The 22705-nt window shown below is 36.6% G+C and overlaps 2 protein-coding genes across 3 annotated transcripts in view; both read right to left on the minus strand.

Annotated features, from left to right (window-relative positions):
• Positions 1-764: 764 nt before the first annotated feature.
• Positions 765-12896, minus strand: hck (HCK proto-oncogene, Src family tyrosine kinase). The gene is made up of 13 exons (XM_079848909.1): positions 12463-12896; positions 8927-9051; positions 7954-7993; positions 7637-7733; positions 7465-7560; positions 6976-7079; positions 6706-6855; positions 6381-6533; positions 4518-4700; positions 4341-4417; positions 3171-3324; positions 2942-3073; positions 765-1061 (listed from the first exon to the last, which is right to left on the minus strand). The coding sequence occupies exons 2-13, from the start codon at positions 9041-9043 to the stop codon at positions 859-861; spliced, it is 1506 nt and encodes a 501-aa protein (XP_079705035.1). The 5' UTR covers positions 9044-9051; positions 12463-12896; the 3' UTR covers positions 765-858.
• Positions 12897-14059: 1163 nt separating this feature from the next.
• rbbp8l (retinoblastoma binding protein 8-like) overlaps positions 14060-22705 on the minus strand; it is a 33887-nt gene continuing 25241 nt past the window's right edge. For both annotated transcript variants that reach the window (XM_079850296.1, XM_079850297.1), the window contains exons 9-22: positions 21914-22018; positions 19859-19901; positions 19672-19767; positions 19485-19597; positions 18466-18541; positions 18089-18273; positions 17495-17547; positions 17301-17371; positions 16490-17210; positions 15520-15649; positions 15413-15447; positions 15221-15317; positions 15051-15138; positions 14060-14950 (exon numbers count right to left, since the gene is read on the minus strand). In XM_079850296.1, coding sequence (XP_079706422.1) covers positions 15053-15138; positions 15221-15317; positions 15413-15447; positions 15520-15649; positions 16490-17210; positions 17301-17371; positions 17495-17547; positions 18089-18273; positions 18466-18541; positions 19485-19597; positions 19672-19767; positions 19859-19901; positions 21914-21980 — 1773 coding nt within the window. In that variant the 5' untranslated portion in view covers positions 21981-22018 and the 3' untranslated portion in view covers positions 14060-14950; positions 15051-15052. The remainder of the gene's footprint in view (positions 14951-15050; positions 15139-15220; positions 15318-15412; positions 15448-15519; positions 15650-16489; positions 17211-17300; positions 17372-17494; positions 17548-18088; positions 18274-18465; positions 18542-19484; positions 19598-19671; positions 19768-19858; positions 19902-21913; positions 22019-22705) is intronic.

Raw genomic sequence — 22705 nt, forward strand, 5'->3', positions numbered from 1 at the left:
AGGTGCCTCAATGCGCTTGCAGGAAAACATGATGAAATAAAAGAATGTCACATTTCCTTTACTATTATTGCACAAAAGTTCAAACAAATATCAACAAAACCGAAGATGTGAAAGCAAGACACATATCAAACATTAAATAGAATAGCTTCAGGCTTGTAAAAGTACCAAAGAAACCTAAAAATCTCCAAAAACCAAGCATAATTTACAAATGCATACAATCACAATACACAAAAACCTTTAATACAAGTTCAAACTGTACTTTTTAAATCAAAACTAAAGAGATATTCATAACTACCTTAGACATAGATGTTTTTCTAAAACGTTTGGAGCAACGATTCAAAATCGATTCAATATCCTTTTGCCGAACAAATATATTTCTATACATTTAATAATCCAGAATAACTTATTTGAAACCTAATGTAGGTTGAAGTTTTAGAATTAATCTTCTCATAAACAATCAAAACTACAATTTATTGTATGCTCTCAATGTGTATTCTCAATGGCAATACGCATAAACATATAATTTTAAAATACATCTGACATAAGGTTTTTACAAATAAATCAGGAAAAATGGTTTTATATTAAAATGAGCTTTTGTTGTGCAACACTCAGAATAAGGCAAATGGCTCTGCATGATAGGAATACAACTGCTATAATGAGATTTTGAAATTATATTCATTTACATGTCATTTAAATAACACATTATAACATTTCACATTTGATTTCACTACATGTATAAAGTCAACGGGTTGGGAGGGATATGATATATATGTGTACATTTCTTTGAAAGCTCCTGATACGAGGGATTTATGCAAGATGTCATGTCAAAGTGTGTGTGTGTGTGTGTGTGTGTGTGTCTCAAGGCTGCTGCTGATACTGGCTCTCAGTGGCCGTGTAAAAGTCCTCCAGTACACTCTGCAGGTACTCAAAGGTGGGCCTGTCCTCTGGCTTGTTCTTCCAGCACTCCAGCATGATGTCGTAGAGCTCCTGAGGGCAGGAGTCCAGACGCTGCATACGGTATCCTCTCTCCAGAGCACGGATCACCTCTGGATTTGTCATACCTGAACACACCGTAAACAGGTAAATGAGTTCGCTAAGTTTCTAGCATCTGCTGTTACCAGAAAGTTAGTTTTGGGTCATTCTTTGGAAACTGTGCAAAATTTCAGGGGGTTTCTCCCCTAAATTATACTTTTAAAATAGTTATTCCTGGAATTTCAAGGAATTATACCTTCTCACTTCAAGACAATAGTTAACTAATATTATCGCACCACACCATATTATTGGTCTTGTGCAGAAAATAAATTATTTTTAATAAAAAAAAAAAGTTAGAATATTGAGTTTGACAATGCCAAAATAAGGGTATCCATAAAATGAAATATGATAAAGACAGAAGCGTACTTCTGTTTGAACCAGGTGGTCATAAATAGGTCACTTCCTCAAATATGCTGACAGTAAAATCAAACTTTTAGAATTAGTTTGAAATGTCACTGTATAATTGAAACTTTGAACAGAACTTTTCTTATTCTATATATTCCAAATGTAGTGATGATGAATGGGGACATGCAGATTAGCAAATATTCCATTAAAAAACAAAGATTTAAAAATACACTGAAAAGTGACATTCATTAAATACATTACCGTATGTTCAATAGTTTGTGGTCAGAATATTTAATTTTGAAATAAATATACTTTTATTTAGCATGGATGACAGTAAAGACTGTTTTCAACATTGATAATAAGCAGCAAATCAGCATATTAGAATGATTTCTGAAGGATCATGCTGAAAATTCAGCTTTACCACAAGAATAAATTACACTTTAACATATATTTAAATAGAAAACTATTATTTTAGAAAATTATTATTTTACATTATAATAATATTACACAATATTACTGTTTTTACTGTATGTATCAAATAAATGCAGCCATGTTGAGCATAAGAGACTTCTTTCAAAAAAATATTTTAAAAAATTGTGCAGATGGTATTGTAAAGTGAGTTTGTTTCACTCAAATAAAGGTCAATAAACAGTTATATGAACTCAACTGATTACATTAAGCAGAATTTAAACTGATTTAGTTACTAGAATGTGCTAATTAAATGCAAGATATATAAGCTGATATGTCTAATTAATGTTTTCTTTACTAAGTTAAGTTTTAGTGATTTTGTAAGTTAAGTCACGATTTTGAGTAGTTTAATTTAATGTCAAAAATGTACTTTTTGTGGACTTTTGTGGACAGTACTCATAAATATTCGGTTTCCTCAAATTATTTGAGTTGAGTTAAAGGAGAACTCCGGTCAATTTTAACATTTTTTTGTAAATTTGGAGTGCTGTCAATACAGAGAACAACGACAAAAATCGGTGTTGCCTACACCGCGTTATCCTCTTTTTAAAATTGGCACCCTGTTGACTTCAATGGGGCAATATTTAAACCTGCTTTTAGCCTCTTAACATCCTTGATGTGTCATTACAAGTGCACAGGTCATGTGAGTGATTCCTTTAGAGTCAACACGAGTGAATCTGACTGCAGTAGATGAGAAAGATATGAATAAAAGTGATGTTAATTCAGCCAGTGCACATACCTGTATTTACATCCTGTTTTCGGTCGAAGTCCAAAGTAGTCGATTGTGGAGTTCACGCGCGTGATAATAGGTAACTAAACCTATGCGCGTGAACTCGACAATCGACTACTTTGGACTTCGACCGAAAACAGGAAGAAAATACAGGTATTTGTATTGTAAAAAAATGAGCTCAATATTAAAATTGACCGGAGTTCTCCTTTAACTTGAGTTTGCCAGTGTAAAATCAGTCAAATAGTAGTTCAGGATCCTGTTAACTGTTTAAATAGTAATAATAGGGACACACAAAGGTGGCACGAATGGCACCATTTCCAGAGAATGAAGCTTTTAGCATATTCACGGTGTACTGAGGTGACCACTAACCTGGGTACGGTGTGCGACCATAGCTGATGATTTCAGTGAGCAGAATGCCAAAGGACCACACATCTGATTTAATGGTGAAGGAACCATAGTTTATGGCCTCTGGAGCGGTCCACTTTATAGGGAACTTTGCACCTTAGGTAAAAAAAACAACATATTAACACAACTTCCGCTGGCAATAACCTATATTATGCACGTATTTGTCCACAAGTTACCAACTTATCAGACTAACCTTCTCTGGCAGTGTATTCGTTGTCCTCTATGATACGGGCCAGTCCAAAATCAGCGATTTTACACACTAAACTCTTGTTGACCAGGATGTTGGCCGCACGAAGGTCTCTGTGAATGTAGTTTCTCTGCTCAATGTAAGCCATGCCTTCTGCTGTCTAAAGTCAGGAAAAAGAACCAGGTTTAGCTACTTTTAATGTGTATGTACTGAGTTTGTGTCACTGAGAGCAAGATAACATAGGTTAGTCAGTAACAGGTACGGTAAGCTATAATAAGTGTGTGTGTGTGTGTGTGTGTGTGTGTGTGTGTGTGTGTGTGTGTGTGTGTGTGTGTGTGTGTGTGTGTGTGTGTGTGTGTATGTGTGTTCGCGTGTGTGTGGTCCTGGTAAACCCATGTTGTGTGGACCAAATGTCACCACAAGGATATTAATACCAGAAATCTTTGACCTTGTGGGGACATTTTTGGTCCCAATGAGGAAAACAGTTTATGAATCATACAAGATTTAAGATTTTTGAAAATGTCAAACTGCAGAAAGTTTTCTGTGATGGGTAGGTTTAGGCTTAGGGAATAGAATATGCAGTTTGCGAAGTGTAAAAGTCATTATGTCTATGGAAAGTCCCCATACAACATGGAAAACAGTATTTGTGTGTGTATTTGTGTGTGTGACTGTGTGTGTGTGTGACCTCTTATCGGTCATTGCAGATTCACATCAGTCTTGTTAAGTGCTTGCAATTCTCTTCCTCTTTCCAACCCTTTTTTTGCAACCATCACACTTGCTTGAATGAAACATCGATGCCGATTCTTATGTTGTACTTCCTCAACCCCAATATTTCTTAGAATTCTTTTAGTATAACTTTCTTATTACCTGATTCTGAATAAATATTTGACAGTTTTAAAGAATCACTTGCACAATAAAGAGAACAAACTGATATTATCTTGGATTAACAGTGACAAAGAGAAAAAGGAATAGATTGTCATGTTAATGACAGTCCACCTTTTCTCTCTCACACACACACACACACACCCATGTACACAAATATTACTGTTATCAAATTTGAATATTGAAATCTAGTAGGACAAACCTGTCTTCCACAACAAGGGAACATGTGATTCTACAGTATATGGGGGAGGAAAGCACATTAACTGAACAAATGAGACCTTTAAAGCGTCTCACCTGAGCTGAGAAGTCAATTAGCTTGGGCAACTGGAGACGATTCCCTTCATCGCTTTTAATAAAGTCCAGTAAACTGCCTGAAAAACACATGTACGCACAAACAGATAAATAATAAAGATATATAAGGCTATGCAATATGCATTGCACATTGAAGTGGTTAAAGTCACACACACACACCTTTCTCCATGAACTCTGTAATGATGTATATGGGCTCTTCTTTGGTGACCACAGCGTTGAGACGGACCAGTTTGTCGTGCTGGAGGGATTTCATTAAGTTGGCCTCCATGAGGAAAGCTTCCACAGACATACTGCCAGGCTTCATAGTCTTCACTGCCACTTTTGTGTGCTTGTTGTATGTTGCTGAGAAGCAAACAGAGACAGGTTTCACTAGTATTCTTCATTTTCACTTATTAGTGTTTGCTACCTGCTCAAAGTGTGGCCAAAACCCTGTGGGTTTCAGATCTTTTTTTTTTTTTTTTTTTTTAGGTGCAGCTTTTAGGTGTTTTTTCTGAGGTTTGTAATTAATGAAAAAAGTAATTGTTACTTTCTTTGTATTCGTGATTCATATATATAGAATACTTACATTTTTATCTAATGTATTTTCTGTTAATAAAGCAATAAGACACCATTGTTTAATGTTTTATTTATAATCTATTTCCAAAATATATTAATAAATAAATAAACGCGATCAAATATGATAAGACATCAAGTTTGTATTTATTTATAATTAATATTGAACATAAATTAATAAATATTATATGTAGTTCACATGATATTTTTATTTATTTATAATACATTATAAAAAGTTAACATATATGAATAAATAATTAATGAAAAAGACACCAAGGTGTTTTAATTACTTATAATATATATTAAATATTAATCATATCTTAATAAATATTATAGTAAATATGAATAAACACACCAATGGAACATTTTCATGTGCATTTAAAAAATATTTACAATAGAATATTAATATATTAAAATAATCTAATATTATATGTACATAGTAATTTATTCAAATCTAATATTAATATATTTTAAATAATAATTATAATAATGTTTTATAATAAACAATTCCTTCACCAAGTAATATAGTTCATTACATTGTGTAGCAATGTATGAAGCAAGTCACTTTCAAAGCAAGCAACTTTCTCTTGGTCAACGTGGGAATTCACGATACCAACTTGAACATGATGCGAAATCTGTGTGGGGAATTTTTCAGCAAACGACATTACCAATTCATAGTTTTCACATTACGTCATAATTCTTAAATGAACGCCCACCTGGAGGGCAAAATTAGGCTTTCCTCCATTACCCGCCAGTAATTTTTTCCAAGTTTGTATTAAGAATGATGTAAGACGGTGATATTGGACACCGGGTTTAGTGTACACCTCGTTGATATAGACCAGTGGGCGGATGAACCCAGAATATAAACGCAACAAGCGTTTGTCCATAGAAAACCATTACAAAGAAAACAACCATTTAGCACGTTGCGTTCATATTCTGAGGTGTGTACTACTGAGTTGGATCTTTTATAGTCACTGTTTTAGTACATTAAAGCACTTTAAAGTGTTTTTAGGCGTTTTAGAATGTCCCGTTGTTTTTAGTGATTGAAATACTTCAGCAGGTGCTGTATATGGATCTCAAGTCCCCAAAACGTGCATTTTGTTCAGATATTTTTGTTTTTCTTCTTTTGAGAGGTGATCTAAATATGTGTGGCTTAAAACGTTGTGTGGATGTTTTGCCCTCCAGGGATCCACGCCAATCACTTGACTGAAAACTATGAATTGCATTCTTGAAATTACTGTATTTCGCCCACGAAATGTCACTGAACAATGGAAAATATGACGGCACATTAACTGTATTACTGAGTTTATTGGCATTTTACTGCCAAGTCCTAACCATCCATTTTATTCCTGTATTTTACCCTGGTCAAACATAGAAAAGCTATCGGACCCTACTAAACAACCCACATCATTTGTTGGAGTAGACAGACACATAAGACATACATATAACAGCAAGCTGTATGCGTCTTACCCAACCAGACTTCTCCAAACTGGCCTGCTCCCAGACGTTTATCCAGTTTCAGGGACTCCCGTGGGATCTCCCAGGCATCTTTCTCCCAAGGTTTCTGAGGTTTGGGACTCAGACAGGGAGTGGTGAGAGATTGGCACAACCCATCGCTCTGCTCTGTAGATGTAAATGTTTGTTAAGTGTAAACCAATCGAGTGAACAATCCTTCAGGAAAAAGGTTGATAAAATTCTCGCCTAACACTAAAAATGAAAAAATGATGTCTATAATCCAATGAAATGTGATATTATGTCTGTTACAGTAGTCCACATCTTTGCATTTTGAACTTACTCTTGTAGTGGGCAACCAGATCCTGCAGGGTGTTGAAGGTGATACGTGGGGAGATATAGAAACCGCCATTATCCAGTGTGCGGATCTTATAATGCTTGCAGGTGTCTCCAGATTGAGAGTCGCAGTCTTTGACAGACAGAGAGTAGCTTCCTGAGAGGAAGAGGTACATAAAAGACCTGGTGAATCAGCAGCTGAAGTAAAAATGTTACAGATATAAGAATATAACACTGCTTATGCTTCAAGATTACAGCTTTAACACTCTGGACGTACCCTGGGTGGTCTCACTGTCTCTGATCATAAAGGATCCGTTCTTGTTTCCAGAGGCCAGCAGCTGTCTCTCTGCATCCTTTCTGCTGACACCTTTAAAAAACCACCTGAAGAGGAGAGATTGAGAGAGATTGATTACAGTGGTCAGAAGTCAAACTTTTTTTTACAAATTACTAACACCCACGCAGCTGCGTTACCTTGTTTTCTGAAATGCCATGCCAAACTAATATAACACAAAGTTTCATTTTTCAAAATGAAAGGGTCCATACAAATTGTACTTTATTCCTTTAATGACAAAGCTGAATTTTCAGCATCATTACTTCAGTCTTCAGTGCCACATGATCCAACAGATATCATTCTAATATGTTTGTTTACTGCATAAGAAACATTATATATATATATATATATATATATATATATGAATTCTCACAACAACCTTTACCGTGATATCAATGGCACCACTACAAATGTACACAAACTATATTTACTCACTCTTCAGTTTCCAGAGTATCCTTGGCAACATAGTTACTGGGGATGAAGCCCTCTTGACCACTGCTGAGAGACGCTGCTTTCCACCACTCACCTGACCTAAACACAACAGCCAATGACTCAGTCAATCAAAGAAGCGAGATTTACAATCAGACAGAATAAGAGGCCTACTTACTCCAGAATGATTCTGAGTCTGTCTCCTTTCTTGAAGCCCAGGTCACCTTCATGCATCGCTTCATAGTCATACAGAGCTATGGCAATGTTATCCGAAGCTAAAGACAAATGGAATATTCAGCGTGAAAGAGCTGTGGTCACACATTCACAACAGTTCAGCTCTTCGCACGTTTATATGTCGAGCAGTGAGCCTATATAGCACGCTTCTTCTAAGGTTAACCACAGTGAGTGTGTATTTTTAATCAATTATTTTTAAATGTTATGCTAATCTAACTTTCTGAATTAAATGTTCTAGAAATCAAAGACACTTTCACTTACTTTCTGTTCCAGGACCCGCTGGTTTGGGAGGCAATCTGCTCTGTAGATGGAAAAATATGGTGCAGCATTTAAGACACCAACTAGACATTTCAGTTCTCTTTTCTGAGTGTAAAAACAGACTCATCTGAGGCAACTTTCCAAACAGAGGGTTATCTGTTCAAACAAATAAACATTTCAAACTCTTTTTATGGTTAATATGCAAATTAGGAAGAAGCAGCTAGAAACCATCCAAGTGCAGAGCTACATGATAAATTATGCATATTTAAACATGTAAACACTAAATTTACATGTCTTTTTTTATCACATACTTTCGCAATCATCATAAATTCATTTGAAATATTCTATATCATTCATAAGCTTAAACATCCTGCAAATTTTTTTTGGGATTTTGCATTGCGATACAATGGAAACAGTATTTTAAAAAGCTTTTAGCGGGCTTAACACAACTTAGTTAGACATTTTAGGGTCCAAATTATTTGTAAAAATATATATTTTGTATAAAATACAAAATGTTTATTGAGGTACATTTGCTTTACAGTAAACGTTTTAACCCTTTCGTTTTTGAAGCCGCTTTCACTTCTGCAATAATCTGCTGAAGTTTAAGTTTAAGCTTCTTTAAAAAAAGAGACCAACCGTTGGTCCGTATTCCAAAGCATTCATGAATTAAAACCATTTAAGTTCATATCTGTGCTCAAAAGGGGGGGGGGGGGGGGGGATGAAAATTAAAAAAATAAAGAGTTAGGCATGTTATGCAAAGTCAAGATGATATTGTGCAGTTGTACTGCAGAGATATGTTCACAACACCCTCTCTAAGAAAGTGGAAGTACAGTATGCGAAGGCACAAAATATGCTGAAACAACTAATACTGATGGTTTAGCTCATCTCAACTCAGCACTTTTTCAGTAGAAGTCATGATCAGGAATTACCCGAAAAGATTTTTTTTAAGCATAACTGAAAACTCCATAATGCTTACATCCTTGTTCCCAGTCGTGGGGTCTTTGGAATAATGTGTTGTCAGGTTGCGGTTGTCATCATTGCCCACTGATTTGCCAATAGGATCCTGGTCCGGTTTGGTCCCCACACAGCCCATGTTGAGGCCTGAAGAGTTCACCACAGAGGACACTAATGCAGGTTATTCTTGTACATGTAAAAACAAAAGAGCCATTCCGAAATAGAAAACAATATGCAAATCATGGGTTGTTCCCACCAAAACAACGCCCATTTTTGTTGCTCAGAAAGCATGTATGGTACAGATTATGATGGGAAAATGTCTGTAATGTGCCATACAAGGCTCATTATGTATTAAACATAGCCAACAAGCAATATTAACCTAAGAGGTAAGTGGTGAGATGATACTTCAGATTAGAATTTCCAGTGTTAAAGGGAAATAATTTGTCATAATCGTCATAAGCAATCATACAATAAGTAGATTGAAGAGACCATCACTTGTCGCTACAATCTATTTAAGCTTAAGATTATTTTGGGAAATGCAGCCATGACTGATAAAAGTAGTGAAAGTCGAAATAAAAGTCAGTTTCTCGCGCGACTTCCACGTTGTAGGCTGCAGTTCTCACTCGCCTGTGGTTTTGTCATAAACTCGCTTACACATGCACATGCGGAAGCTACTCAGTGGAAACTGTGGTTGATTGAGACCTAATGTTCAAAGCCGATTTAAATCAGCTAGCCTTAACACCCCAACATATTTCTGAGTAGCAGAACTTAGAGATGAGAAATTAACCAAGCAAAACGCACAGAACTGCCTCCATCACAAAGAGATTTCCAGCTTGGTCGATTGTTGGAAGAAAAAAGCAACTTTTGAATGAGAGGTGAACGGAAAACGCAGGTTTCTGAGCTCTTCGGCCTCTTTATGATCGCCAACTTGCATCTTGAGTCAAACAGCAGCAGCAATGTGCTGTTCGGTTTAGGTCCTTTCCGGTTTGATAATTAACTCATGCACCTTCAGTCAGGACACACATGACCTCACACAAAACCACAACCAAAACACCATATTTCATATTAATGGAAAGTCTGTTTGTCCTGAAGATAACCAGGATACAGACGTAAATAGTAAAGATGTTATATGAGGGTCATTGTAGCTGAGTTCTGTTGAACACTGAATTGTAATTCATGTAAAACAGCCTAGTAAAGTTTACGCAATTAGTTTAAGAAATATGTGATGCATTACGAACTTGTTTCCCTTAGCTTGTTCACCCATGTTCTGCTTTCTCTTTATTTGAAGTGATACTTTGGGTTTGTTTTTAATTTCAAATTTCAACATTTTTTTAGTCTGACTCTTTAAAAGGGTCAGGGCCCTTGTGACAACGAAGGGCACTTAATTGTATTGAATGTACTCTTCTAGTGCACTTCAAAGTATATTCTCAAAATAACTGTACTTGTGGATAATATAAGTATACTTATTTTGATGTGTTGACAGTGATAGTTTTTGTTTTTCCATACTATGGAAGTCAACGAGGCCCATCTACTGTCTGGTTACCCATATTCTTCCAAATATCTTCTTTTGTGTTCAGCGGAAGAAAGAAATTCATACAGGTTTGGAACAACTTGAGAGTGAGTAAATGACAGAATTTACATTTTTGGGTGAACTATCTCTTAGTATAAGGCCTATTCTTTTAACCCTGGTTTCACAGACACGGCTTATAGTCCCAGACTAAAATTTAGTCATTTAACAGACGCTTTTGTCCAAAGCGACTTACAAATTAGGACTAAATTAAGCGAGTCATTGTGAAGAGGCAAAAACAACGCAAGAAGTGCTCAAAATTCAAAGTTCAGGCATTATTCAGAGTAGCATAAGCCAGATAAGGGCATTTTTTTTACGAGAAGAGATGAGTTTTCAGTTGTCTTTTGAAAGTTGTCAGGGATTCTGCATTTCGGATGAGGATGGGGAGATCATTCCCCCATAAAATGCATGTTTGAGCTGTTTTAACTGAAAGCAACTTGCACTGCACTAAAATATATCAGTGCCATTGTTTTGTCTCAAGATGCACACCGGCAATGTTTTTTTTCTAAGGCACGTTTATAAAAGCTACTTAATTGTCCTAATTGAACTAAGGCTTAATCCTGGCTTAATCTAAACCCCGTCTGTGAAACCAGACTTTAAAGTATATTATTTCTGAACTAAACGTATGCTTAAGTGTCCTTCTTTTTCACAAGAGGGGTGATAGTTCTTCAGGCCTTTACTCAGTTTGTTTCCCTTTTAACCTGCTTAATTGCTGGCTTAATCACAAGTACATTTCCTTCTTCCGACTCAGGATCCGATAACCGATCATTCCCGGAGGAAATGTTCAGATTTGCCTTTCAACAGTGTCGCCCATTCCATCCAAAGAATGTTTTGTCCCTCAAAGGCCCAGAGCTCAGACGAACCACCTCCACTTATCCCAGAGGAGCGTGAGGAGACTACAGAACTACAGGCCTTTCCATTTAACCACACACATGCAAATTATGAGATATGTCAGTTCCACCTTCCTTCTCATTGTTTTTTGTTTTCTCTCCCAGAAACATAGGCTACTGTAGCCTATGTGCAAACTGTCAGAACATACCGCAAGCTTATTTACTTCAGCAGGCAAACAGCAAATAGAGAAATGTCAAATGTAACTGTAAAGAGATTGTTTTTTAGTGTCGTTTTACATGAGGAGATTGATCCTCTGAGGAGGAAGCTAAATATTAAAATGTGTCCTATGATATTAATATGTTCTGTAAAACTATAGTGAACTGCGGAAGTAGGCTACCAGTATAACTACTAAAGATAAAGCCTGGTTTTATTTCAAAGAAACATATGGGGGTTCCTCAAACACATGTGACTGCGTTTAAATAAAACATGTAGCCTTATTCGAATCTGACAGTTAAGTTACTGCGTTATACATTAGAAATGAATCCAAATAAAGAATTTAGAAAAAGAATAAACAACAACGATTATTTGATGGCATATAAGTCTGACTGAACCAGAGAGATATCAAAAGAAGAGAAGAGATCAGGCACTAGGGGCTATTTGCATAAACATAGACGCTAAGTTAAGACTGTAGCAAAAGTTATGGCTTTAGTTCTACCTTTCGGATTCCAATAAGACCAATCAATATTTTTATGTAACAGCCGTAAAAAAAATTAGAGACTAGGTCTACTTGCGATACTAGTCGAAGCAACAGGCCACATATTCTAGTTTACAGAGAAACGGCAAAAAACAGTCCGCAAAAGTATCGAGTAGCTTATGACAATCAACATTAAGGAGATATATAATTTAATATTAAATGTTAGGCCTATTGGGGCTACTATTTAGCCTAATTTATCTACGTAGAAACCTCGTTTAAAAAAAAAAAAGGGAAATTAGCTTCAAAGGAAAGGGCAGCCTATAGACGTTAGAAAAAGTAAATAAAAAATAAGAAAAAACAAAAACAAAATAAAGATTTAAAATCGAAATTAATAATAAAATGAAGTAAAATTATATATATAGGCTATATATATATATATATAGGCCTATATATGAAGCGAACTCACCACTTCAGTCGCAATCCAGTCTAAAGGTATTTTCTTTATTCACAAAGTTTCTCCAATGAAGAGATGTAGAAAAGAGTCGCTTCACACCGGCTATTCCATCAGTGATGCGCTTCAGTGCCTCAGTCAGTGAGACTGTCGCGCTGTCACTCACTGTCCGAAAGGAAGTTAGCGGCCGCGCCTCAAATACTACCGAGATGCCTGCGTAGACAACATGCTTAGGGTATCAGGCGTGTTCCGAGTGAGCTCAAGCTGCTCAACTCATCCATACACACTGAGCCCACCAGACTCATAGCGAGTTTATGACGGCCGGAATGCCGCTAGCGCCGATTTTAACTAGAATGCTGTCTAGGTAGGGAGCTAAGTGAATATTTAGACACATTCTGTAGTCAGAGGAAATCTGTCATGAATATTCCGCTTCAATATCCGCATGCCCTATTCACGCAATTGTATTTTGTACAGCACTGCGAAACAAGAGGTTTGTGTGTGTGTGTGTGTGTGTGTGTGTGTGTGTGTGTGTGTGTGTGTGTGTGTGTGTTGCAAAAAAGTTGTTCAAAATCCTTTTGTAATGTCACTGACAAAAACACCCTCAGTAAGCACTGTTCACTCGGCCAAATATCATTTAAATTCAGGCAGAAATAATACATTTTACATATGTGATATATATATATATATATATATATATATATATATATATATATATATATATATATATATATATAGGCCCTATATATAAAAAATAAAGAATATATAACGATATTAAAGCGCCATAAATTGTGTGTATATATATGAGTATGTGTGTGAGACAGAACAGATATATATGTGTGTGTGTAAAAAAATATATTATTATATATAGCCTATTATTATTATTATTTATTTATTTTTTTACACACACTCGTGTGTGTGTGTATGTCTGTGTGTTTAAAAAAAATTATAACTTGGGCAGATTTAGACCATGTTTGCTTGTCAGATCTGTGTGAATCTATTAGTACACAAACAGAGATAGAGAGATGTATTATTGGATTGGAAATAGAAACAGTTGGTCTGGCCTTGCAGTTACATAATGACTTTGAAAAACAGTGAGCCTCTAATAATCCCCTATCAGATGGTGGGATTAAACACACTCTTCTTTTGAAAGAGACCAAGAAAGAGAGACATAAAAACAAGGGAATACATAAATCTACCTATTCTGTAATAATAAATACTAACATGCACTAAAGTCAAAATACTTTGTCTTATAGGTCCAAAAAAATCCTAAATATGCAAATACTCCTAAAAGAAACAGTAAATTGGGACACCTAAGTATTAACCAAGGAATGTGCATAGATCAAATTTACAAATAAAACATTCATATTCAAATTTTTACCTTTGTAATTATACTCCTTTTAGAATAGTAAACAAGCTAAATGTTGTGGTATATTAAAGTGAAAATTATAAATTGTTCCAATGACGTTCTTTACGGTGAAATGATTTACCCTCTTCCTGCAGCACTGTAGGTGTTTCCCTCATCCAAAACCATTTACAGGATGACAGTTCGCAAGGTATGACCACAGCCATTGATCAAAAAAAAAAAAGAAAAGATGTCTATGGAAACCTTGGTAAGCCATCAAAATACCTTTATTTATGTGTCCATTTTTAACAACAAATTGTAGCATAACTAATATCTCCAAAATAGTTTTACCTCAGATAAAAGCAAAAGGTATAAGACTAGCTTAAAGTAATGGTACAGAAAGTTTAAAAAAAAGTAGACTTTGTTCTTCACAGTTTTACCTTCCTCCTTTCACACTCTGAAAGCTTTTACAGCTGCAAGTGGAAAATTCACTATTACAAAATATATGCTTGACATCTCAAAAAAAAAAAAAAAAAAAAAACCAAAAAGGGGAAGCCGAGGGTTTTTCATTTTGTCACATCTACAAGAAGCAGGCCATGGTGCTCAGACAGAGACAAAAATAGATGAGATGTGACAGCTCTCGCACGGAAGAGAGAATGAACACAAACTGAGGGTAGGCTTGAGAATTGTAACAACACATGTAAGCAAGCAATTTTAAGTACATTATTAATAACTCTTGGTATAAATGAAGAAAGAGGAAACCGGAAAAATAAAAAGAAAACAATCTAGCTGATAAGTTTATTGACAGCCCCCTTGACAGCTGGCTTCCTGTTGTAGTGCAGCGAAAGATTACTGGATAATCTGCCCATTGAAGGAACATATTCTGTATTTGTGAGCTGAAGGTTTGCGGCTTATATACACAAACTGTTTGCACACAATAATAATAATTATTGAATTCAATCACACACAATTGAATTGCAGTGCGCACTGCAGTATGCATTCTGTTTGATACATGAGAATTATGTTGATAGATGTGCAGTTAAAGTCTAGAGTTGGTTTTTCTGGGAAACTAAAGTGAACACCAGTGATTTGGACTTGGTGGGTGAAATAAAATGGCTGGCTTAATAACCACAGTAAATTAATTGTAGTAGAATCCATTGCCTGTAAAAAAGAAAATGAATACATGAAGCAAACTGTCCGTGTTCATGGAAATACTAAGGACAGACAATTGACATAAACATGGCAAAAAATAACAAGAGACCTTCATCCTTGATCTGGGGCTGCATGGTTTCCTTGAGGTCCTCTGCTCAGCCGTATTTTCTTCTCCTTTAGCGAGCGCAGGAAAATAGCTAAGACGGAACAATGAGTCAAAAGTGAAATTTCAGAAGATGCTTAACGCATTTATTGAATGAATAAAAGATGGCCTCTCACCATCAGTATCCTGGCCAGGTCTTTTTCTGCCTGTTTCATGGTTGTTGTTGTTCTCCTTCTCCTCTTGCTCCATTGGTCTGCTCCCAAGATCATTGACCTTCAAAAAAGATCAGTGACCACAAAAAAAGTCACAACTGATCTCAGAAAACCTCAAGTAAAGCTGCATGCACATTAATTCAATGCTGAGTTTACCTGTCCTCCAGCTTTAAGCGGCTCCATAACCACAACTGGAAGGCAAAACAGATCGATTAAACACAGTCGGATTAAACTTAAACTGACCAATGAGAGTGAAGCTTCACCTGGTTGGAGGGAAAGGGTTAATGACGGGATTTTCTTGTTCTCTGGGCTGAAAGAGGTTTCAGCGGCTTGAGATGTTTCACCTTGCTTTACCTCTTCCTGTTCTTTACATCTTTCTTGAGCTTCCTCCTGCTGTGTAAACATCACAGTCAGTTTTATTTTTATACTCATAAATACAGACATATATGGACACCTGCACATGACATTTAAAAAAAAAAAAAAAAAATCATGGTCACAAATTAAGAATTTGGTCCCAAAAAGAATGAATTTGTTCATTTTAGGCAAATTAAACTACAACATCATGGCTACAAATGAGGGAACAAGTGAATAAAATGTGGCCTCTAATTTTGAATTTGTGGTTGTATACATTTTTTTTCATGTGCAGGGCTCCATGAACAAGCACAGCACAGAGAAATGTTAGTTACAGTATATAACACAACTGTTAAAAGAGTTTTATAAACAGGAAGTTAATATTGAGTAACTGACATTTTAGAAATTTAGTTTATTTGTTCTAAATAGTTCTAAACCAAGCCAAAGCAGAAGTAACCTTTTCATGTTACCGAGCAGGGACCACTAGTCGTGCAAGATCCTATATATGCCCCTTCCTCAAGGCTTGATACATAGTGAGTTATTGCCATCTTGTTCTAGCTAATCGAAGCAGCTTTTCTTAACCAGTTAGCACTGTGCTAAGCTGTCAGGCTACGGTGTTAGCTTGCTTCCAGAAAGTAAACTGAAGACGCAAAGAAAGAGAAACGTTTCATTTGTTGTGATATTGTGGTTTAGCTGAGCTAACTGGGCAAAGCTGTTAACTTGCAAACCGAAGACAGAAACTGTAAAAAGAAAAAAAGAAACGTTGAACTTCACAATCTTTAGCTTTGGTAATATAATGTGATGTGCAATTTATAATTATGTTTGTTCAAGTATACGGGCTCAGCCAATGGAATGGCTTTTTATGTATCATTTGAAGTCTACCTGTGTATTAATATCTGATGTCTGCTGGTCACTTTGAGGGCTCGATGGACATTGAGACGACGATGAAAGTGTAGCAGGTGGTGAGGAAGACAGAGACGAAGATGCGTCGCTCTGTGAGTGCGTTTTCTCTTTCTCTTGGCTTTTTGATCGTCCTGACTCGGACAGGTCCAGCGGCGCTTCCTCTTCCTCCTCTCTTAAATTCTCGCCAAAAATCCTCTCTGACTGCGCGGCAGAGGCTCTCCACTGGGGCGGCGCTATACTTCTGTCCCTTTCTGGGACTTCTGTCACTTTCTTTTCTCTACTCTCTACATGTTCTGGGAGGTTTCTGCGGGACCAGGGCCGCGGGCCGCCAGGCGTTGAGCCGTGCGAGCGAGACTGGATGGTGCTGCTTGTTGGGACCAGTTTAGGGTAACGTAGTAAGCTTGAGCTTAAAAATGGGCTCTGGCTTGAATTACCCGCTATCCCACTACTAACACCAGAGCCGGCCGCTTCTACTGTTACCCAGTCAGTGGATTCAGAGAGTGGCCATGGGATAGACAGGCCACCGGTCTTGATCGGAAGCGGCCGGTAGGGGACGGGGGTGTGGATATGTTGCCGGCTGATACGTTCCTCAGAGGCAGCAGAAGAAAAAATAGGATTGTTCTTCAGTAGTCTAAGAGGAGATGGGACAAGAGGAGACAAAGGGGAATGTCGGTGCTCCACCGAGTCCACGCTGGCAGGTCTGTGGACACATGAGGAGAAGCATTAAGATGGGTCACAATCTTTTGTCTGTTTCCAGTGTCAACGCGTCGGTTTCGTCTGCCTGTCTCACCTCCTTTCAGTGCCGTGTTCGTTCCCCCATCTCACAGGGCTTGAGGTGGGCAACATGGTCTTATTAGATTCCTGAGAGAAACACACATTTCAGCAACCAACGAGACACAAGGGAACAGAAAGAAACAAGATTTTTGATGAAACAACCAACTTGAAACCGCAAAAACAGTATTTGAAGAACAAATTATTGCTTACGAATGAAAACGCCTTGCCCCAGCTTTGCATTAATCTGTGTTCAGATGAGTTTTCTGTTTAGAAAAAGGATATTACATCAGTTTTCATCAGTACAGTTGGGAACATGCAAAGAATGTTTGCCAGTACCAGGCAAACTTCCTACACTGTACATACAGTCAAACCAAAATGTATTCAGACACCTTCAACATTTCTGACATTATCACAGTTTATTCGCTATAGTTTAGAAAATGGTAATCCAATATGACAAGAACTCAGAGTTATCAAATCAGATGATATTTCACTGGTTTAGTCTCACAAATGAATTAGGTTGAATAGCTGTCAGCTGTTAAATTTAAGTACACAATTAGATAATACCAATTTAGGTCAACCAATTACCAGCAATGCTTAATTTTGTTCAGTCTGTGGTGTAAAAAGGTCCCATTAAAAATGAAAGAAAAAAAAAACACTTAAGCAAAACATGGTCAGATCAAAGTGTCTAAATAATTGTTGGTCCCAAAGAGACTAAGAATAGTAATGTTTCCAAACTTTTGACCGGTACTGTATAGTATATAGCATTGGTTTTCATATACGTCAGAAATGTCTACTCTAACTTACCCTGACTGTCAGTCGGGCCGTTTAGCGTCTCTTGTTTGACAGTCGCTTCAGGCACAGTGGCGTCCCCTGGTGGAGGTTTGCTGGACTTCAGCCCTGAGGTCAGTAGAGTCACAGCAGCCGCTGCTGTGTCAGGTGACATCTTGATCTCTGGGGTGATTGTGTCCTCTGGATGACCATTCTGCCGACTGAAAGGTAAAGGAGGAAGTTTGTATTTTCATGCACGACTATTATATGCAATACATGATCGCAAGGCAAAGTGACCATTTGGTGCAGACCGGAGTATGTTGGCCAGTGTTGCATAACTACCTGAACTTTCCCATGATAAACAACAGGAAATGCTTGCACACAAATGCCAAGGATGCATGCCAAGAACTCACTTCGATTGATCCCTCAAGCTCTTCAGCTCCTCTCTCAGTCTGTCATTTTCTTTCTTTAGAGCATTCATCTCACTCACTACAGCAGTGAACAAACAGGGATATCTTTAATATTCATATATTCCTCTGTGAAAAACTCCATAACAATAAAGTAAAAACTATAAAGGGGGACTGACCCATGAATGTTGTGGTTTTATAATATTTTAAACATGTTTGTTTGTCACATTTATACAGTCAAATCAAAAATTATTCAGACACCAGATATACATTTTGATATTTTTTTACTAGTGGGTGCAGGACACTATAGTGCATTTATGTAAGTGAGGAGAGCAAAATAAAGTAAACTGTGACATATTAACCCCTAAAATTCTTATAAAAAAAAAAAAAAATTCTATAAAAATTTGGGACCAAAAATGATCCAGACACTTTGACCTGACCATGTTTTGCTTAAGTGTTTTTTCTTTCATTTCTAATGGGACCTTTTTACACCACAGACTGAACAATATTAAGCATTGCTTGGTAATAGGTTGACCTAAATTGGTATTATCTAATTGTGTACTTAAATTTAACAGCTGACAGCTATTCAACCTAATTCATTTGTGAGACGGTCTAACAGAAGGATGGCCAAAACCAGTGAAATATCCACTGATTTGATAACTCTGAGTTCTTGTCATATTTGATTACCATTTTCTAAACTATAGCGAATAAACTGTGATAATGTGAGTAATGCGGTGTCTGAACAGATTTTGGTTTGACTGTATATACAGTTGGGCCCAAAAGTTTGACCTTTTTTGTAAAAGTCAATGCAGTGTTATTTTAGTATTCTTTTTTTATATTTTCAGTTTTAATTTTTGTTAACATTTTAATCATTTTAAGTCCTTCGACAAACTTCAACTCCAACGTTTTACATATAATCTTTATATTTGATTTTTATATTGGTTTTAATAGTTTTAGTTAACAATAACAACACTGGGTCAATGACACTATTTCTTCTTCACTTAAAGGCTGTATTCATAGCTCACCCAGTAAAGAGATGTGCTGTAGACTCTGGAGCTGAGAGTTTTCATACTCCTGTTGTCTTTTTTTAGCCACGTCCTGAGTGACTGTACACCTGTCACACAATCCGGCCCTCAACCTGAGGAATGACAAGACACGTCCAGTGTAGGCAGCGGTATGCGAGATTACATTTACGAATGAACTCTCACAAACCTGTTCTCCAGCTGTTTGATGTTCTCAGTGAGAATCCGCTGCTGTTCTCTCATCTGCTGGTTCCTGTTGAAAAGTTCTTCCATGCGCTTTGTATCGCTACAACAGAACGCACATAAAACATTAATGACATGGACGTCAAATTGATGTCAGTCGATTTTAGCTTGAAATGTATGGTATTCACACTCACATGTTTTTTTTATTTGTCAGCTCCAGTACTTTCTCCTGCCACACTGTAGAGAGAGAGAAACATACATAGTGAATCTGGACAGCTGGAGTGTGAAGCGCTGGATGGCACAAAGGAAAGCAGTGGAGGCAGTTATGATTTTACAAGTGTTTAAATATCATGTTCAGGTCCTTTCTTTATTTATTTTTTTACACTTTTTAGGCATTAATGTGAGTCACAATGTGAATTCACCCCACCATTATTCATTAAACTATCTCCTTTTGTGTTAAAAAGAAGTCTCAATTTCATACTAAGCAATGTTGCAGATTTATTAAAGAGTTTGCGAGCTCATAGCATGCATTGCAGAATGAATAAATTGTTGTTTATTGTTTCGATATTTTTGCAGTTATTGTTGTGTTGCTCTCTATAAAACTAATTGTGTTAGTTACTTTTTATGGAAAGTGATGTTACGTTACGTTTGCGTGGCTTTTTCTCACTTGGGCTGGGCTTGCTTGTTTGTTTTTTAGCAACAGCAACAACAAAAAATCTATTTTTGGCAAATGTAAAGACCCTATCAGACCAAAAGTGAAATGAACAAGCCTCAGGCTGAAGAAAATGCAAATTCACGGCTGTACAGTAGATGGCGCAGCTCAAACAAACCAAAATAAGCTGTGCTGCTATTCTGGATTAAAGAAGAATAGGACGCAGGAGAAGAAAGTTCAAAACTCTTACTTCAGCAACAAAAAAAACGGTAACACTTTACAATACGGGTGCACTAATCTGCATTAATTCATGCTTAACTAATGCACAGATAATCATGTGTTAATGTATGAATGACTATTAACTAATTGTTAAGTAATATGCCATTTTGGTGCCATGTAAACCCATAAATGGCATATTACTTAACAATTAGTTAATAGTCATGTGCCTCAACAAGTAAAGTCATAACATAATGATACATTTGCAAATCATTAGTTACTGATTAATTAAAGCAGACAGCTGGAAGTCGAAGTACATTGCTTTGACCAACTGTGGTAATTAACACATTCATTTACACTTTTAGTTAATAAAATAAGTTATTAAGGAATTAATACATTATGACACATTTAATTAATAGCAATTCACTTATTACTTAATCTATTAATCATTTAGAATCTTTATTAGTTGCTGATGCAGTAATCATTAATTAATGGTTTAGTTCTTCATGAGTCATACATTAACACATGATTATCTGTGCATTAGTTAAGCATGAATTAATGCAGATTAGTGCACCCGTATTGTAAAGTGTTACCAAAAAAACCTAAAAAATTAAACAAATGTGATGTAGTTCATTTTTGCTTACAAGTATGGTTGAAGTGGATCATCGAAGGTCAGCAGCAAAGACACTGGTTACTAAAGTGAGATTAAATACATAAAGTATATTTGTGTAATTGAACATATTTAATTGTAGGTTCGCGTAATAGTTTGCAGTCACATTTTTTATTAATTTTGAGGAACACTGGATCTGTTTTTATGCAAACGAGATGAGAAAATGCTCACATTAATGTAGAACTACAATAAGCATCATGTTTATCAACGTCTCCTCACTTCCGATTTCTCTCAACATGGAGTCAGGAGAGGTGTCAGTCAATAAATGGGAAAACAAAGTAGCTTGCGTTACTTATTTGAACTCAGATATTTTGTTGTAAATTTAAATGTAATGCGCCCCAACACTGGATGCATGGAAGCAATACTCTCACAGAAGTCACTGTCAAACTAAGAAGCTCTCTATTGGCCTAAGAGGTGAATTTGAACACGAGCAAAATCTGCGTTGGGAACTTTTTCGCCCTCACACGAAACTCCCAACTGCGAAGATTCCTATTGCGAAATCTGGATTTCACCAGACCTTATCTTTTTTTGTATTGATGTAATGATGTTTTTACTGTTGATTGTTGCTGTTAAGGACGTTTGTGAAATGTGGAACTATATTAAACCGAGTTTTTGACCATATTTTGTGTCAGTAATACAGATATAGTCATGCATGCTTTGGTGGAATCTCAGTCAAGATTGTTCAAGACAAAAAAAGGAGGGCGGTCTTACCCTCTAACTCATGGTCATGGACCTCCCGCAGTTTCTGCAGGAGCTCAGAGAAGCTCTCCACAGCCATGCTGGTGTTCCTGCACACCTGCCACTTGACTCGTCTTCCTACGGATAGGGATGGGAAGGGGAAAAAATTCGAAAACTATAAACAACAGGCAGATTTGTTAAATCAAATCTTGATTAGAGAACAATTGGTGCCAGTTCACATTCTGCTGTTACCCTGGGTGAACTTTAGAATTTATACCAAGGCTATTAAAGGCTGGTCTTGCTAAACCAGTTTTGCAAGGTGAGCACTGTAGGCCTAACTTTATTTGTGTATGCATTTATGAGTGTGTGTAAATGAGAGAGTGAGAGAGTAAGAAATAAGGAGAGATGGCTTTTTCACAACATGTGTGTGTGCTAACACTTAAAAAACAAACAGGATCTGGACGTTTATTTATGACCCATGTAATGCGCCGAAGGGTTCAATTCGACACTTACTACACTCACATCTACATATAACATTCACCTTATTTTTCTTGACCTGTGCTATCTACAAACATCCACTCGTTCGTCTCATAAACGACTGCTTCAAAAACCTTTACCAGAGCACTGAAACTAAACGATTCCTGAAGATTGTCATGATTGACGTAAAAGCTTAGTCACATAGAATGATTGCAATGTGCTGAAATGTGAATACATAATTGATATATTCACTATTGTTCAAAAGATTGCGGTCAGTACATGACCCATCAAAGTGACATTTATAATGTTGCAAAAGATTTCTATTTAAAATAATTTTACTAAACTTTT

The sequence above is a fragment of the Squalius cephalus genome (genome assembly GCF_949319135.1).
Source record: "Squalius cephalus genome assembly, chromosome: 18".
Taxonomy (NCBI): domain Eukaryota; kingdom Metazoa; phylum Chordata; class Actinopteri; order Cypriniformes; family Leuciscidae; genus Squalius; species Squalius cephalus.